The sequence below is a fragment of the Anastrepha obliqua genome, chromosome 1, assembly GCF_027943255.1.
Source record: "Anastrepha obliqua isolate idAnaObli1 chromosome 1, idAnaObli1_1.0, whole genome shotgun sequence".
Taxonomy (NCBI): Eukaryota; Metazoa; Arthropoda; class Insecta; order Diptera; family Tephritidae; genus Anastrepha; species Anastrepha obliqua.
The window spans coordinates 114578043-114596573 of record NC_072892.1 but is presented as its reverse complement, the minus strand read 5'-3'; the positions used below and the strand labels follow the sequence as shown (position 1 = coordinate 114596573).

Sequence of the window (18531 nt, the reverse complement as noted above, 5' to 3'; positions counted from 1 at the left end):
CACATTGCATTACATAGCAAGTTCAGCATTACCACTAAACGGTGCATTGCTATATTAAACCCATATTTGTCGTGTTTCTTTTTAGCCATGACATTCCCAACCAACTCAGTAGCAACCTGTTATGCGCGATTTGAACAAAACTGACCAAAGTCATGTCTGAGGCCAAGTGTAGTAGAACAGCGTACAGAATTATTTAGAGGGGCAGAGTAGTGTAGCAAAAAACTGGCATTTAAGTAGAACAAATATTTATATATGTATGCATGTATGCATGTATGTTTATGTAGTAATTATATATATACATGTATTGTATGTATGTATGCACATGCGCAGATTACGAAGCATTCGTTTCAAGTCCTTGCGCAAATCGAGCACATCAATTCACATAAGCCAACAAAATCACGTACACGCGCATTTATTTCCCTTACTTATATTTTCTTTTATATTGCCATTAAAATACACATATAACAACAACAACAACAACCACTTTGCCGCCATTGACTTTGATCGCTGCCGTTCGCCTCATTAGCAGCACTATTTGGACGCAGCCGGAATTTCCCTCATCGGAAACCGGTCTAACTTATAGTGTCGCTCGCACAAGCCTTATGGCGGCCGGCAATTGCCGTACACATCATAGTCGCCAACGTCAATTGCAACACAAGCAACAGCAAAAGAAACAAGTGCAGCTGCAGCAACAGCAACAACACCAACAAGTGCAACTATGCGGTAAGTCAGTCAAGACCACAAGTTCTTTCATTCCAGAATCGGTATGCTCATCCTCGTCGCAGACACAATCGACCGCTGTTGCTGCCTCACCAAATGGCGATCCTCAGCATTCGCAACAACAACAAAAAGATCATCAACAACAGTCTCTTCACCAACATCATCATCCGCACAATCATAATCATGCACTTCATTCGCACTTAAATCATTACGCTCTCAATGGGCATGGGCAACAACAACAAACGCAACATCAACAGCATGTCGAGTAAGTTCTACAAGTAGTTTAAAAATATCTAGGTTAAATTCTTACTAAAAAATGTTGTCCACTACAAGCATTGTTACATATAGTAAGTACACACATAAATGGGTCACTCCGAAGTTGTTATGAGAGTTGCACCTTAAGTACATTGTTGCCTTCTTATAATATACAAGGTGGCGCAAAATCAAAGGAGCTATCGGATGATTTATAATTTTTACAAATTACATCGTACATCAATCCTATTTAGCACTTGTGAATATGACAGCTGAGTGAATAAACAAGTTGTCAAGGTCAAAATAAAGATTTCTAGCACTCAAAATTAATTTTTGTTATTTAGTAAAAAAGTTATTCAGAAATAAAATTAAGACTTCTATTTTTTTTTTTTTGTTGTATTTAAGACTTCTACATCGATCAGATTGATATATGATAGATATGAACATACAAGCTGGTTAAATTACAAATGTGTTTTCAAAACTTTTGTTATTTTTAATATATTTTAAGATTTTTTTCCTTCCTATTAAATTTTTCCCTCCACTGGCTAAGCCTGCATCCGCTTATCGGTTCTTTCTTTAGTTTATCTTTTTTAAGCTTTTAAAATAGTTTTCGGTACAGCTTACATCCCAGATTACTCTTTTATGGTATAAAGTAGGAAACTCTTAGTGAAGAATCGTAAATTCCAAATTTTATCAAGCAGCCATTTTTACTGTTTGTTCAAATTTCATTGCTGATTTTAATTAATTTCCATATTCTTTAGATAAGGTTAGGTTGACATGGCTGGCTGAAAGCCATCACATAGACCTATTGGTCCTTACTGTTACCAGATTGAGCTAGGCCTTTACGTTTCTTTGTAGTAGACATCTTGTAATATGTCTGCGTCTTTTGCGAATCTAAGTAAACTCTGAAGCTCTATCCCCGAGAGGCATTCTAACTTCTCATATTGTAAAGCTCACAAGCATTTTAATATGGTTCCAAGTAACGCAGGGCAAGAACATAGAAGGTGTTCTAGCGTTTCCCTCCCTTCCAGTTCATTGCAAAATCTGCAGCTATCGTTGTGTGTAACTCCTATCTTGTATGCGTGCGCCGCTAGCAAATTGTGGCCTGTCAGCATACCTACGATAGTTCTGCTTTCTTTTCTGAACAGAGCTACTACGAATCGGACATATTTATCTGCATTCTGTGTACAGATAATTTTCGATGATGAAATTTCATATGAGCTTATTGCTTTTATCGCCGCTTGGCTGTCAACGTATTTATTTATTTTGGCGTTGCTTGATGTCTTAGCGAATGCTATGCCGCAGCCTTACCTACAGCAAAGACTTCTGCTTGAAAGATACTGCAGAGATCAGGGAGCTTAAATGGCTGCCTGATGCCCAGCTCTGCGCAATACATCCCTACCCCTACTCTGTCTAACATTTTCGAGCCATCAGTGAATACATATATGTATTAAGAGTATTTGGGTTAGGTTTCATTCCTCTTTTCCATCCATCTTCTTCTATTGTTGTTCGGAATTTCTTCACCCAACTGCATTTTGGAGTCATATAGTCCGTCTAGACCCGCTATAACTCAAGCATATTGAGCTATGTCCGAATGTTTTACAGGTAAATTCGCCTGTCACGCTGAGTCTTACGGCCGATTTATCTGCTAGACATTCCGCCGCAATATCAATCGGTGACAAGTTGAGTATTCTTTCAAGCGCTGCACTGGAGTAGTTCTCAATGCACCTGTGGTGCAGAGTGCATAAAGACGTTAAATACTTTCCATAGGTTTTTTATATTTCGGTTTTCTTATCGCAGTCCACCACACCAGAGCACCGTTAGTAATATTGGCTTTACTATGGCTGAGTAGCCCCAATATATTATAGCAGGAGATAGACCCCATGTAACTCCCAGCATCTTTTTACATGCGTATAGTGCGCTACTGGCCTTTTTCTTCCTCTCTAATACTACTGTGGGCAAAAAGTAAGGTGCATTTATTTGTCAAACTTCACGGGATTAAAATTTCGCTCTAGTTATTTTTTTCATGAGTTGGCAGCACTGTTAATAACATCTGGGCCAACTTTTATGTGAATGTCATTATCAGTAATATATTTACGACCAAGAGTGCATTTTTCGATTTTTACAATGTCTGATTTGATTGAGCAGAGAAGTGCCATCAAATTTTGTTTGCGGAATAAAGTTTAGGCTGCGGAAACGTTTAGCATGTTGCAGAAGGCATTTGGTGAGTCGACCATGTCGCAGAAAAATGTTTATAAGTGGTACAAAGACTTCAAAGAGGGTCGAGAACGTGTTGATGACTTGGAGCGCTCCGGACGACCATCGACGTCAACAGATGACCAACACGTCAATAAAGTGAAGGAGTTAGTGCTCAAAAATCGTCGGTTGACTATTAAAGACCTTACTGATATGATCGGAATATCAGAAGGATCTGTGAAAACCATTTTGAAAGACCATTTGGGCCTACGAAAAGTCAAATCACGTTTGGTACCGAAAACTCTCAATTTCTTGGAAAAAAGTCGTCGCGTTGATGTGTGTGAAACAATGCTTTCAGACTATCAGGACAAGCTCAAATGCATCATTATGGGAGATGAGACTTGGATTTATGCTTACGACTCTGAAACAACCGAACAATCAAGCGAATATCGTGCTAAAGGCGAGGCCAGACCGATAAGAGCACGTCAAAGTCGTTCAAAAATAAAGGTCATGATGAGACTTTTGTTCGATTTTCGTGGTGTGGTGCACTATGAATTCCTTCCACCTGGCCAAACTGATAATAAGGAATATTATTTGAGCGTTATGCGTCGTTTACGTGAAGCAATTCGTCTAAAAAGACCAGAATTGATTTTTGCATCACGATAATGCACCGTCTCGCACTGCACTCGTTTTTCGTGACCATTTCTCCAAAAATTCCACGCATATCGTTCCGCAACCACCGTATTCGCCTGACTTGCCTCCGTGTGACTTCTGGCTATTCCCAAAACTCAAGAGACCACTCCGGGGAACGCGTTTCGAGTCGATTGAGGAGATTAAAGCTGAATCGAAGAAGGTGCTGATGGCTATACCGGAAATGGAGTATTTGGCATGTTTCGGGGATTGGAAAAATCGTTGGCATAAAGGTATTTCATCGAGAGAGGATTATTTTGAAGGGGATGAAATTGATTTACAAGAATAAATAAAGATTTTTCATTTTACAACCAAATTCACCTTACTTTTTGCCCACAGTAGTATATTGCACTTCTATGATAGTTTACTATCCGAAATTATTCTAAGGTACTTTGTGGTGTTTTTAAGAGTTAGTAAAAGAGTAAAAGTATCATATCCGTCTTATCAGCATTTATCCCTAGGCCTGCCTGTGTTACCCATTCGTACACTGCTGCGAGTGTATTATTCATTATGTCACTCACGGTGATTAGGTATTTGTCTGTCACTACTATGGCTATATGATCTGCATATGCTACTAATTTCTTCCTTTCGTACCTTCAAATTTCTTAAGTAACTCATTAAATGCGAGTAGCCAGAAAAGTGGCGATAGAACACCACCTTGTGGCATACCCTCGCATGCTACTGAGTTTAATTTCATTCCATTCCGCCCTTATTATTCTACAACCTAACAGGTTCTTTATCCATGAATAAACAGCGGGTTCTGTATACTTTTTAACAAATTTCAGAAAAAAGTAATTTAAAAAAAGTGGGCGTACAGCAAAACTATTGTTTTTAAATAATCTTTGACTTCAAATATCTCAACACCAATTGAGTTTTGAATATCATGTAACCAAATTAATAAGAAATGACCATATGTATCTAAAACGATTTTCCCAGAATTTTTTTGGGTGTTTGGCCGAGCTCTTCCTCCTATTTGTGGTGTGCGTCTTGAACTTTCCTGCAAACGGAGTGACCTACAGTTGTATGCCGTCCAGTGCCGTACCAATACACTGAGAGGTTAGCTATTGCCAGTCGAAAACCGACTCTATTAGAAAAAAATCATTCCCTCAACAGATTTCAAATTCCGCTCTACCAAATGGTAGTCATGCACAAACGACTTCAGGTACGGTGGCCGCTAAGTATCTTATTTCTGTAAAATTAGATGACTACGTAAATTCAAAGAAGTCATCCAAAGTTTTATAGAGACAGCTCGAAGCATAACACGGCCGATGATCCAAGACATTTATTCAGTCACTGCCAACGAACGTTCGCGAGAGACCAAACCGACGACGCTGACAGCGAAGTGTGCTCACCTGCAATCGTTCCGGACGTTCTCATTCTTTTTTGAGATATCGTAAAATCCTTCTGATTCGCAGCGCAACTCTCCCATTCATGGTAACTCGTAAACAATAAATAGTAAGTCGCGATTGATCACGAGAAAGAGCTTGTATCGATCGTTCACCAGCCCCTGCTTGTAAGTCGTAGAAGCCATTGTATTGAAAATAGTAAGGTGCTAAAAGCCCTTATTATTATTTTTTATGTCACCTACAAAAGTATTTCTTTCAACCGTGTCTCTAACAGTTTACTTAATAAAAATCCTTCATTCAGTATAGAAACTTACATACGTACATATGTATGTGCGCGCTCACATATTATATAAAACTAAAATGCATATTATTTTTGTTCTGTTCTTACACAGCCAACGACAACGCGAATACATCGATGTGCCACTTCCCAAATCCATTGCCAAGTCAGTGGCAGCTAATCGCTGTGCAACATTTGAGAACGAGCCCACGTCGCTGCCATTTGTGCTCAAATACAATTCATGCCAACCGGTCAATAATCTGTAAGTTCAAATACAAATCTTTAAAAGAAAAAAATGAAAAGCATTGATAAAAAGAAATAACAAAAATTTGAAAGGAAAAAAAAAATTTGTGGAACTACAAACAATGCATTGGAATGGAATGTTGTTGTTCAAACACAAACTGGGTTTTACCAGAATATTTTACACATAAAAAATGCATTATGTGCCACGTACATACCTACATTCATAAATTATTTTTTATAGTGGTACAAGTATTTATATGAAGGGTGTCTCTTTAAGGCCGCATATTTTAAATTTAGCGTAATCTGTTTTCGATTATAAAATTTAGTTATGGATTAGATTTCTTTCTTTGGGGTTTTCTGAAAGTGAAAGTCTATGATAATAACCCCTTTCTTGAAAGACGACGCTCAATGTGCTATTGATGAACTTGAGCTGATACTCTACCACAATATGTGGTATTTATGGCAACTATTAATTATAAGCATACAATTTTGCCTCCGCCGTAATTCGATAGCTGACCGTAGTAGTAAACGCTAGTCGAAATCGATAGTTGTAAATTATTACACAAAATGCTGATGTTGCTTTAAGAATTAGTTCCCGTTCAAAGGTATGAGTTGTTGTGCCGAATTCCCTGTTTTCGTTAATTTTCGACTTTCATTCAAGTAAAGCTCAGGCCCACTGAATGGTATTATGCAAATACTTACGGTGAGACCTTAATTAGTGAAAGCACGGGCCGTAAGTTGTATGACTGCTTCAAAACCGGTGATTTTAATTTCGCACACCGGCATAGAGGTGGAAAGCAAAAAATTTTCAAATATTCACTCTCTATAAAAACGAAGTGAAATCCCCATAGAGGCCGATATCGAATGCTATTTATGCATTTGAGCCAAGAACTGAACTGAAAAACGACCACAGTATCAAGGGAGATACGACAAAGTTGGCCTCCAGCTCAATAACGCTAAACAGCTTGCCAAAGGTATAAGCATATGCTTAGAAACACTGAAATGCGAGATCATCTTAACGTACCCTCCAGCCGTTGCTCCTTCCGAATACTATTTGTGTCGATCGACATTTTCGGAATGAAGAAGTCAAAACATGATTCCCCTCAAAAGTCGAGGAATTCTATTGTTGCGGAACTTGTACACTTCTCAAAAGACTGGAAGAAGTAGTGGCAAACAACGAGCAAGTTCTTTTAAATGTAAACATTAGGCTGGGCAAAAAGAAATCCATTATTTTTCGGTAGATGGCTGTGGTGATCAAAGTCGCGTAAATTATTTAACAATCAATTTAAATTTTATACTCGTTGTCAAGGGGACATTTCGCACTAAAAATATTATTTTGCTGTTTTTTGTTTATTCCATTCAGTTGTGAGTTACAGGGTGTTAACAATGGAAGTCAACAAAATTCGGTGCATTTTAAAGTTTTTCTTTGATAAAGATGAAAGTGCTAGCCAGGCCGCTGAAATTGTGAATGTTATTATGGTGCCGGTATGGTAACAGCTAATTACGGGCAATTTTGGTTTCGTCGATTCCCTTCAGGCATTTTTGATGTTAAATAAAATGTCGATAATGTCAAAAATGTAGATAAAATCACACAATTAATCGAAGTTGACCGGCATGTTAGTAGTCGTAGCATCGGCAAGAGTTAAAAATTGGCTATAAAACAGTTTTAAGCCATTTGCGCCAAAATGTTACGCAAAAATAATGGACTACTTTTTCTGTACACTACATACGGCGGCCGCCGTGGCCGAATGGGTTGGTGCGTGACTACCATTTGGAATTCACAGAGAGAATGCAGGTTCGAATCTCGGTGAAACATCAAAATTAAGAAAACATTTTTCTAATAGCAGTCGACCCTCGGCAGGCAATGGCAAACCTCCGAGTGTATTTCTGCCATGAAAAAGCTCCTCATACAAATATTTGCCGTTCGGAGTCGGCTTGAAACTATAGGTCCCTCCATTTGTGGAACAACATAAAGACGCAAACCACAACTAGGAGGAGGAGCTCGGCCAAACACTCAAAAAGGGTGTACGCGCCAATTATATAGTATATAACATTATTTAAATTTTATTTCTATTAACATTTTTATTATGTAAAACAGTTAAAGATTAGTTACAAGCATAAAACTTAAAATCTGTGTTATATGCAGTTTATTACAGGGTCCGGCAATCGAAGTGTAACCAATTAAAAAGGCCATAAATTTAATTTGGAAAATTACTTCTATTCAATTCAAAGTAAAAAATGTGTAAAAATAATACCAAATTAAGAATCAATTTACTTTTGCTGGATGTGACCACCTCTTGCCTTGACTATGACCTTGAGAAGGTCCAGAAACGAATCGCAAGCTGGCAGAATGTCACTTGCAGCTATTTTGCCCAAAATGGCCCAATGAGAATAATCCATCGGATTCGCCTCCGAAGACTTGCAAGGCTTGACTTTGTCATCAATTTTGAGTATGCAGCGGATGCTACGGTCAGATATTTTCAGTTCTTTCGCCATTTGATTGGCACTTCGTCGGGGATTTCGCTCAAGTCGTTTCTTCACGTTTCGCGATGCTACCAGTATCATTGTAACGAGTACTGGTGCGATAAACAAAACCTTTATTTACTTAAAGGTGCTGAAGCTCACGGACAATCGCTGGTTGTGCTTTTCCAGCTAAATATCTATAGGGTGGGCCATGTAAAATTTGCTTTTTGAATCGGCTATAAAAAAAAACTTCAAACTTTTTTTTTTATTTTGAAGATTGAACATTGTCATTTATGAATGAAAAATAATATCGTTCAAATGACTGCCACGACTGGCTTTACAGTAGGCCATTCGATCAACCCAATTTTTAAGCACATTTTCGATTGTTTGGGCTCCAATTTCATGAATGGTAACTTCGATTTCGTGTTTTAAAGCATCAATCATCTCTGAATATTTCACATAGCATTTGTCCTTAACGGCTCCCCACAAAAAATAGTCTAACGGGCTTAAATCTGTATAATGCAATCACACTATTACGTTTGAAATCCATTACTGATTTTCTCTTTTCGCGTTTACTTTCGACAAAATTCTTCCGCGCGCTTGTAAACAATACTCTTGACTGTCATTTAGCCAACTAACAGACAGCTGATGCCGAGGGCCGGACTTTGTAGTATATAATAAAAGTCCAAATACTCGTAATATCTCTCCACCTTAATATACGAGCACACACTTTGCCTAAAGAGCAGAGCAGCACATACTGGTTATTTGCTACTATATTTATATGTATTACTCCTTTTTTCACCCAGCGGATATGAGACCTCCATGTTTTCGTTACATTCAAATGGTCAAGATTCTGGAGTTGACTTCCTTAGCAGCCGTGAGTTATATGAAACTTCGCCGGATTCTTTTAAAACCAGCTCACAGCACTCACAAAGTTTGAATAAATTAGAATTGCTATGTCCCAGACATGCCAAGCATAAGCATAACGGCAACAGTAACAGCAACGGCAATAGCAACAACAATACGAGTGGTAGTGGCGGAAGTGTGACAGCAACGATGGGAAACGAAAGCAGGTAATTAAGAATTTCGTTAAACTTACATGCTCTAATATGCTCGTATATCTGGCATTTTTATTCTATCCCAAAATATTACAAACCAAATACTCTCTCCTTCATATGATCAGTGACAACTACGAAGACTCACTTAAGAATGATGAGCCATTGGTGGCATCCAATTGTCGCAATTCGCATGCCATGCATAATTCACTATGCGATCACCATCGGCACGACTATCAAAATACGAAATTCGAAAAGCACTCGTGCGCACGACACTCCTTCTCCGGCGTGAAAGATGACTTGGTGCAGAATTCGCCGCAGATTTCTTTGCGTCCTCGCGGCCATATACTACGCAACTCCATGAATGATCTGGAAGAGCGACTACATAATTTGGAGCAATCGTTTCGACGACCGATGGACTATGCAAAGTCTAGTTCGATTTTTTAAAAGATTTTAGTGAATTGCAAAAAAAAAAAACGAAATACTAAATTATTAATATAAATGTGCGTATGAATGTAATTAGTATTTAAATTGTAATTTTTATTTTATTTACGAGTACATAGTAGCAAAGTACCTGTTGCAAGAGTATTTTAAAGAGTAAAGAGATGTGCAATAAATAAGAATTTTACCAAAAAATAGTATAAACATTAAAACATACTAGTTATTATTTGACATTACAAACTATTTTTGAACTGCTTTTGAAAATTTCTCCTTGAACTCCAAACAGCCCTGCCAGTTCTCATCGAAGCCGGGCACCTCCTTCTTCGCATTCGCATACCATTTGTTCACATTAGCATGTTTGCTGAAATCAAAATTGAGCACTTCAAATGAGGACACAGTGGAAACAACAGAAATGTCGGCTAAACTGAATGTGTCACCAGCCACATAGGTGTGTCCCTCTAGGAAGATGTCTAGCAATTTGAAGGCATCATCGGCTTTCGCGTGTAGCTCGGGAAGAGGAGGGGAATTGCCAAACATTTGCGGAAAATAGTAATCAGAGAAACTCTTATACAACGTGCCCACATCGAAGTACAAACGTTGGTTGATCACGGCCTTCTTCTTAGGACACTTGGGATACAGGGAGTCGTCTTTGCCGTATTTCTCAACCAGATAGATCATAATGGCGCGTGATTCCAACAGAACGAAACCATTGTCCACCAAAGTTGGAACGCTGTGTTGTGGATTCAGTTTCAAATAATCAGGTTTGTATTGGTCGCAGCTCGTGAGATCTAAATGCTTCTTATTCAGCTCAATATTAAGTGTTTTCGCGGTCATAAGGGCACACCGGCTGGGAGCGGAACCGGCAGCGTAATAAAAGTCCATATTTGCAGTTACTGAGCTGTTTTAGTATTTGCTGAAAAAGAAATCAAGAATTATTGCGTGCAAGTAATGGAGTGAAGAGCCCTTTATTTTGTTTGACTTTTGGGCAAATATGTACAAATCCATATACAAGGTGGCCAAAATGTACGAACCTATCGGAAGATTTATAATTTTCGGAAATGACGACGTACGTCAATTTGACACTTGTGAACTTGACAGATGCAGTATAAAGAAAGTCAAAATCAAGATTATCATTACTAAAAATATTTATTTTTTGTATTTAGAAAAAAAGTTATTGAAACACAAGATTGGTTGATTAATTTTGCGCCACCGTGTATTTAAAAACTGCTACATAGCTTTCGGAAATGAAAAAACGTTAAATTTTAGCTTTGCTTCCGAAAAAAGTCATTTCGGGATATATGATACATAGGCCGTCTACCCGGAAGAAGTGATTGTATCGTGCGAAATTAAAAAAAAAAAAACAAATATTGAGCTTCAAATAATTAGCGTGGACGAAAATAAATTGTAAATACCTGTGTAGTGCGTAAAGTTTTTCAAGTGGTACAAAGAGCTTACGTGATATCAAGGCTGATTGTGGGCTCAGTTTTTCTCGGGCCACTTTCAGTCGAGTTTTAAGGCCTTCGGGTTTTAAGTTCTCCAAAACTTACGGCTGAGTACAAAATGAAATGGAAAACCTTCGCTCGTTATAATATAGATCGTAATTGGAATCTGGGAGTTTAAAATAAAAAAACAATTTCCAAATTTTACCAATTTTTTTACGCTTATCTTAACTGATGAAAAGAAATCTAACTTAGAGGGATCAGATGGATTTTAAAAATATTGGAATGATTCGCGTGTTTTCAATTCCTAAGAGAACATAAGCTTGAAATTGAAATTTGAATTGGTCCAGCAAAGGAGCGGCAAGAGATTTGGTGGCTCCTAAAACACGCAGGCTAAAAAGCCTATTGTGTTTAGAGCTCTGGAAAGAGGGTAGATTGTCAAGGGGGAAAGGTGAAAAGTATCAGAGAAAAAGATCGGAAAGAATAGAGACAGAGACAGAGGTAGTTGATCCTGTGAGAATTTTCCAGATTCTTTGGTAAATTTGTAAATATCCTCTAGTTTTAGAGGCCGAATATTACTCATTCTAACGATATCGGAACCAAAACTCGTAGTCTTGCTCTAGCAAAGGCATGACACTCACAGAGAAAGTTCTCAGTGCCTCCGCCTCCTTCCAAGCTTACTTTCGGACAAATTGCTGCCATTTCCCAATGTGAATTCGGGCGAAAAGCTTGTTTTCCAGCAAGATAATGCGGCCTGTCATACATCTCCTCGCACTTTGAGTACACTTGCTGAACAATGTATTGACTGACTTTTCTAGAGTGGCCTGCAATTTCTTCAGATCTCAGTATCACGGAGAATGTGTGGTATGCAATGGTTCGAGCAGTTTATGAAGGAAATAAGCAGTACTCTACAAAGGAACAGTTGAAAGGTGTCATTATTGGTTCATGGGACTCCCTTAGCACACAACTAAAGCAAAAGTCATTCGATTCAATGCCAAACAGAAATTTTGAAATTATTGAAAAGAGTCGAAATTCCACGCATTACTAGGGGGAGTAAATAAAAAATATTTTGGTCGAGTTCCCAAAAAGCGTTTATTATTTTGCAACAGTTATATTTGTCTACTCTCTTCTTGCCTAACACAAATGATGATGTTTTTGATGCCTGTAAAGTGAACTTGAACTCAAAGCGCTTGCCCAAACAGTGCATGTAAAAATAATATCTCTAAAGCACAATAAAAATAGAAATAAAATTATTGTGCGTTTATAACGGGTGTATATGTAAGTATGGGGTGTATATTTAAGTATGGCCAGCCAAGCTTGGTTTCTGTTTAATTAAAAAAAACCTTCAAAATGACCGTGAATTCAAATAAGCTATATTCGAAACTGTTATTAGTATTTAGCAAAGAGCCCAATTTCCGGCATTTAGGAGAAGGACTGGCAATCGAATAGCATAGATTTGTAGGCTTACATTTCAAATTTCCAAGTCGCCCGATAAATAAGAAGTTCACGAAAGGAAGAAACAAAACTCGCTTAAGGGGGAACGCCAGTGTGAAAATTCAAAAAAATCGATTTTTTTTTACATAAATTGATTGTTAGTATAACTACTCAAGAAAATGTGGTAAAAATTTTAAAGCGAAATTCGCGTTATTCCCGATTCTATGTGCACTTAAGTGAGTGCCCGTCGGTTTGATACGATGCTTTATTTCGAACGCGTTTTTCTCGAAACGACTTTTTTTTGATACGGTGGCAACGATTTCTCGAAGACTAATGAACCGATTTTAATTTCTTTTTTTCCAAAATTTTTAGTTACCGCATTGGCTATCGTTGTACGTAGTCGTAGCCTGTTGACAATAAAAAAAAATGGTGAAAACCACACATCGAAATTCCAATCACCACCATTTTGTCAAAAAAAAAAAAACAAAAAAAACAGGCTACGTACAACGATAGCCACTATTGTGTACATTAATAAAATTTTTGGTTTTTTGATTTCAGATGATTATTCATTGCTGTATCGCTGCCACCAGATGACGTCATTTCTTTTAACTCGTTATGTTTATTTACACAAGTTTGTCAATTTTCAATATTTTTTAATAAAAATTTACCTCAACATAAATAATTTAATACATATACATACATATAATAAATTGCCTTTTGTCTGATCCTCTAATAATCATTCCTACTTACAAAAACAAATTCCCGAAAATCGAATATTTTTTGACCCCCTACAGTGCCGTTCCCCCTTAATCCTTATATACCATTCGGATGATAGTTCCTCTTAGAGAGTTATTACTAACAATACTAAAAATTATTAAAAAATAATATTCTTTGAAATATTACAGAAGTCATGGAAATAAACAAAATGGAAAATTACCAGATTGAAAGCAGCGGATATTGTAATGGGAATACAAAAAAAAAACTATATCGGATCTATTCGACCCGGGCAGTATACAAAGGGTTATACTTTCATCTTGAGTTTTAGATAAAATCTTTTTTTGGACTACTTTCTTACATAAAAATCTTTGTTCATAGCCGAGTGATCCTGTACGTGCTCACATTTTGATTTGTGACAGATTACACTCGTATACCCGCTAAGTGTATGAAGCAATGGAATGAAGTTACAATTTTTTTCTAACTATAGGGTCACTTATCAGCAGCCAAACTCCGAGAGCAAGCGGTAAGGTGATAAACAGTCCCAAAGATGAAGTGTAATTCAATGTTCAACAGAGCGATAACCGAACTGGTTTAAAGAGCGAAGGAAGAAAAGATTGGGTGAACTGCGTGGAAAAGAAAATATTTCACACTAGTTGTGATCTACATACATATATAGGATTTCTTATACCCAGAAAAGTCGTTTGTAACAACAGCATTTCGAACAACAGTAGTTTCTTCAATTTCCAATTTCAGTTCACTTCAACCTTTAATAGTGCTTGTCTATTATTGGCGTATTATTATTGATAAGTTCTTTTTATTTCTTATTTAATTTTAAGAGTTTTTTACGAAAATATAGTTCATTCTCCCCAAAAACCACATTAATCCAAAGTTTGAAACTTGATGTAAATAAAAAAAAAATTTATCAAATTTTTATAAAAGTTTCACACATTTTAATGAATATTTTTACAACTATTTACGCAGATTATATATATTTTGATATAATAGAGTGCAAATTCGAAGTTAAATTTTTATTTATTTATTTTTTTTGCGCAAAAAGTCTTGGGTATTTTTTCTATATATTTAAATAAAACTCTCGAGCATTTGTTATAGCGAGAAAATGAATAAGTCCGCCAGTAAAAGTGAATAATCAGCGTGGTTTTTGCGTCACTTAAAACCTACACATAACTATATTAGAACTCAATTATTTTAAAAAATTCTAAAACTTCTTATAAAAAGAGTGAAATTTTTATGAAAATTTTTTGAATATTTTTTTTCACAAAATTTGGAAATCAAACTTATATGGTTTCTGTTGGAGAATAAATTTATTGAACTAATGCATGATATTTTCATAAAAAAATTGCTAAAATTAAATAAGAAATAAATAAATTATCAAAACTTACAATAGAATAGAATAGAAATATTATCGCTATACGCTAAGCCGTGGTGCTATAATTATTTAATGCACTGTAGTTACATATACATATGCAATATGGTCACCCTTTCCACTTCAAGTCTGTTTGCCCTTGACAGCGGAAAAAGAAATATAATTTTTCAATTCAAATTCATTGCTCACTTTTCGACGTCTCGGACAGCCTTCATAGTTTCTATGCTATTCAAAGTGTTGCAGCAGCTGCTCAGTAAAGGCTCTCTGCAAATACTGACCGTTACTTCAGTTGTGGTCATTTTGAGTGGGTGCAGAAGAACACTCTCTCATTGCACTTTACATTTGCGGCATTGATTACAATTTACATATGTACGAAGGTGATTTTATTACAAAATAACTTTTTTGCAAATTTTCATCATAGCGCCAAAGCCCAAGGTTCCCCTCACTTACTAAATGAAGGTTGTTTTTAATTACAACAATGAATGTATGCCGGTGCGCGCTCTCTAAATCAATTAACGATTGAATCGATGTAAGCTAGTTTTCTCTCTATATGAATAAAGCTTAAAATTTTTGTATTTTCGCTTTAATGGTAATCGTGTAAAGAATATAGTTAAGGGTTCATTAAATTGCCTAATTCTTTTCAAGAAACAATGTAAACAATGACAACGAAATTATTTTGTTGGTATTAGATTTCTTCTACCGGCACTTCGCTAGAAGCTACGAACCGAAAGCACACTCAGCCTTGTTTATTGCCTTCAATAATATGCAAATAAATTTTTCTGTTAGCAAATTTAAATATAACCAGTCTATGTACCATCACGCCCTTTTTCTTTCACTTTATCTAATTAACGTTTTGAAAGGCATGAAGCATAGGTCTATATTATACTTTTCTGTACAAGACACTAATCTCCAATCACTGGCATTTCAAATACATACATACACCATTGGCCGCCCTCTTCAATATTTCCAACTTACCTTAACGTTAAAAGCACCGAACTATTGTATTAGTAACTGATACCGCAGCATCGACCTCTTACTTTTTATACTCGTATTAAACTTTAGCTTGCCTTGTTTCTTTAACGTTCGATCACTTTTCGATAAGCCGCTCTAAGCAAATGGTATGAAGTGAGTCACTCCTTTGTAGAGAATAACATTGGGGTTTATACGAGTAATAAGAGAACCTCCATCGCTGAGTTTCTCTTCCACTATTTCTCTTTTACAACAAGCCAACATAATTTGATTTAAAAGAAATATGTAAGCTCATAGTTAAACATATCATACTTATGTATAATGCATACACAATACTTATGTACTGTAACCATATCAACATAAAATGACGAATAGCATTCATCTTATAAAAATATATTATTTATGGTATTTTAAAGTAACCACAAATATTTTACGAACGAAAAATAAGATAAGCTGGAAAGGCCTGTATGACACACACTGTTGAATGCTCAATACCCAACCAGGAGTCCGTTAATAATCCCGTTATTGTCCTATTAAAATAATTTATTTTAACTTACTCAACAGATAAAATTGAGGATTTCTTCCAATTCAACTTCTGTTATTTCTGTCAGAGCAAATAAAAACACATAGTACCTGAGACGTTACAACTGCAGCTCTGGGCATTGTCAGAGAAAATAATAAATAAATATCATTCCTATTCATTTTGACAACTTCTGTAGAGAGAACTTATAGGAGTATTGATACAACAGCACTTCGCCCAGGGATGAACTCTTATGGCCTGATTATGCATACTTCTCACAACTTGGAATACCGTTTTACAACCTCACACAACTTAAGAAGACTTAAGGCTATAATCGAATATAGACATTAGTATTTCTTAAAAAAAATAATCATGTTATATTTAAAATGTTCGTACATTAATTAATATAATATAATAATATGCGTTTTATGCAAATCTCTAAAAATATGTATTCCTACTGGTGTCACTGTATTTGAGATGTTGTTAAGCAACTTTCTAAATTCAACAGATTCTTACTAATTTCCCGGTAATCAGGCATATGCAGAGGCATATTTTAATTGACAGTTTAAAATTTATGCGAAAATGGGCGAAGTATATATAGTCACACATTTACTGTAGTTTGGTTAAATCTCGGGAGTACAAACGACCTTTTCAGATTGAGACTTTACCATGAATACTTTAAAGCCTTACAGTTATCGTTTTTGTTCTCTGTTCTTTAGATCGCTTATTACAGCTATGGTAGAAACATAAATTATGGCTTGAAAAAGAGGTTTGAGTATCTGAGCCATGCCTTCCCATTTCAATCGCTATTTCTTTCTCTTCAATTTTGTTGTAGCTGCAGATCCAGCAAAGATTGTGCGACCTGTTCTTAACTCGCAAATGAAAGGCTGGTAGCCAGGGTGTTTGGCGACTTACCGTAGAGCAGTTATTTTTTTATGCAAATCATTTACATAGTTTGGATATGCAATGTTGTATGGCGGGCTTTAATTTGTAAGTGTGTTTGTTCCCAGAAGCGTTTTTCAAAATATCAAATAAAGATCTATTAGTGGAGGTCAATACCTTCGGAATGAGCCTTAAAGTAGTCATTTGTACATTTCGAGGATTTACGGCAAACATAAATTTAATTAAATACAATAGATTAACGTAATTTCAGGACAAATGTCTTATCGAGGCCCTATGCTCCCGAGAGGAGTGAAAAAGGAAAAAAACCTAATGCGGACAGCTCTATTCTGATTATTGATTTTGTTTTGTATTTCTTACACAGTATTTATCGTATAATTTGTTTACGACAACTGATTTCCTTTGCCTTAAGCACGCGAAGGCTGCAGAGATTTCTCAATGCACACATACATATGTACATATGTACTTGTGCCAACATTCTTAATAATATTTTTATTTCTGCACATAAGAGTCAGTGACTTTTAGTTCATGGTTGTATACATACATATGTAAGTATGTGTGCACCTATGTTAGTGCTGGGCTATCACTTAGTAAAGCTCCACACTCATCGCTGACTAAGTAAATGAAACATTTTATGGTTTTCCCACATTTTAGGTATTCCCATTTGGGTATTTCCAATATTATTTTAAACCTCATATTTTTGCACAAGGAATTTAGGCAAGATGATTCAGTGCATTCTCGTTTCTAATCAATAGCAGGCGTCAAAACTAAAATTCGATCAGAGTGCAAATGCTATGCGATATAGTTCCCTTACGAAGCTATAACATCTTTTTCTTGGTTTTGCTTTCAATTGGATGAAATAGTAAAACTATTTCCTCTCTCTTCTCCATATCGAAATTAAATTGAAAGCAAGAAATCGTCTACTCTCTTTCAGTGTGACGTATGCCGTTTGGTTGACCGTGAAATTCGCGAAAAAGCACTAAATGCTTTGTGAAAGTTTCTCTGTGAAGATGTCGCACACAGTTATTACACATTATACATGTACAGCTGTTGACAGCTAATTAGAAACGACACTCATTTCAAAATAAATTTTCCATTTTCCTTTTAAACACGTATTTTCATAACTTTTTGCCAATTTTATTTAAACATACGATAAACTTAAAAACTAGTGGAAAACAATTTAATCGTAATTTTTTTATTAAATACATACATATATACATTTTCTTTAAAGCATGTGAAATGCACGATTTGGATAGAAACAGTAATGTATTATCAGATCAACATAAAGATTATGTTAGTATTTGGTTCCATAACCCTTTTGCTTCAACACTGCCTCACATCGATTGCGCATTGATGTAATGAGATTCTGACAGCGCGCCACAGGTATTGCTTGCCATGCCGTTTTTACTTCGGCAAAAAGGACATCCATATTTGGGATATTTTTGGCACTCACGGCTTTTTTAACGTCACCCCAGAGATTCTCTA

The 18531-nt window shown here is 36.2% G+C and overlaps 2 protein-coding genes across 3 annotated transcripts in view; one reads left to right on the top strand and one right to left on the bottom strand.

The window, feature by feature from the left end:
• Positions 1 to 9738, top strand: part of LOC129236738 (cadherin-89D) — a 52631-nt gene extending 42893 nt beyond the window's left edge. The window contains exons 12-15 of the mRNA XM_054870934.1: positions 527 to 985; positions 5597 to 5743; positions 8994 to 9260; positions 9371 to 9738. Coding sequence (XP_054726909.1) covers positions 527 to 985; positions 5597 to 5743; positions 8994 to 9260; positions 9371 to 9689 — 1192 coding nt within the window. The 3' untranslated portion in view covers positions 9690 to 9738. The remainder of the gene's footprint in view (positions 1 to 526; positions 986 to 5596; positions 5744 to 8993; positions 9261 to 9370) is intronic.
• Positions 9739 to 9769: 31 nt separating this feature from the next.
• On the bottom strand, positions 9770 to 16280 carry LOC129235727 (glutathione S-transferase 1-1-like). Of its 2 annotated transcripts, none has more exons than XM_054869734.1 (2): positions 16184 to 16280; positions 9770 to 10596 (listed from the first exon to the last, which is right to left on the bottom strand). In XM_054869734.1, exon 2 carries the CDS (start codon positions 10563 to 10565, stop codon positions 9924 to 9926), a length of 642 nt encoding a protein of 213 aa, XP_054725709.1. In that variant the 5' UTR covers positions 10566 to 10596; positions 16184 to 16280; the 3' UTR covers positions 9770 to 9923. The 2 variants fall into 2 exon arrangements, with proteins under 2 accessions (XP_054725709.1, XP_054725708.1); XM_054869733.1 differs by lacking the exon at positions 16184 to 16280 and adding an exon at positions 15633 to 15760.
• Between the last annotated feature and the right edge of the window lie 2251 nt (positions 16281 to 18531).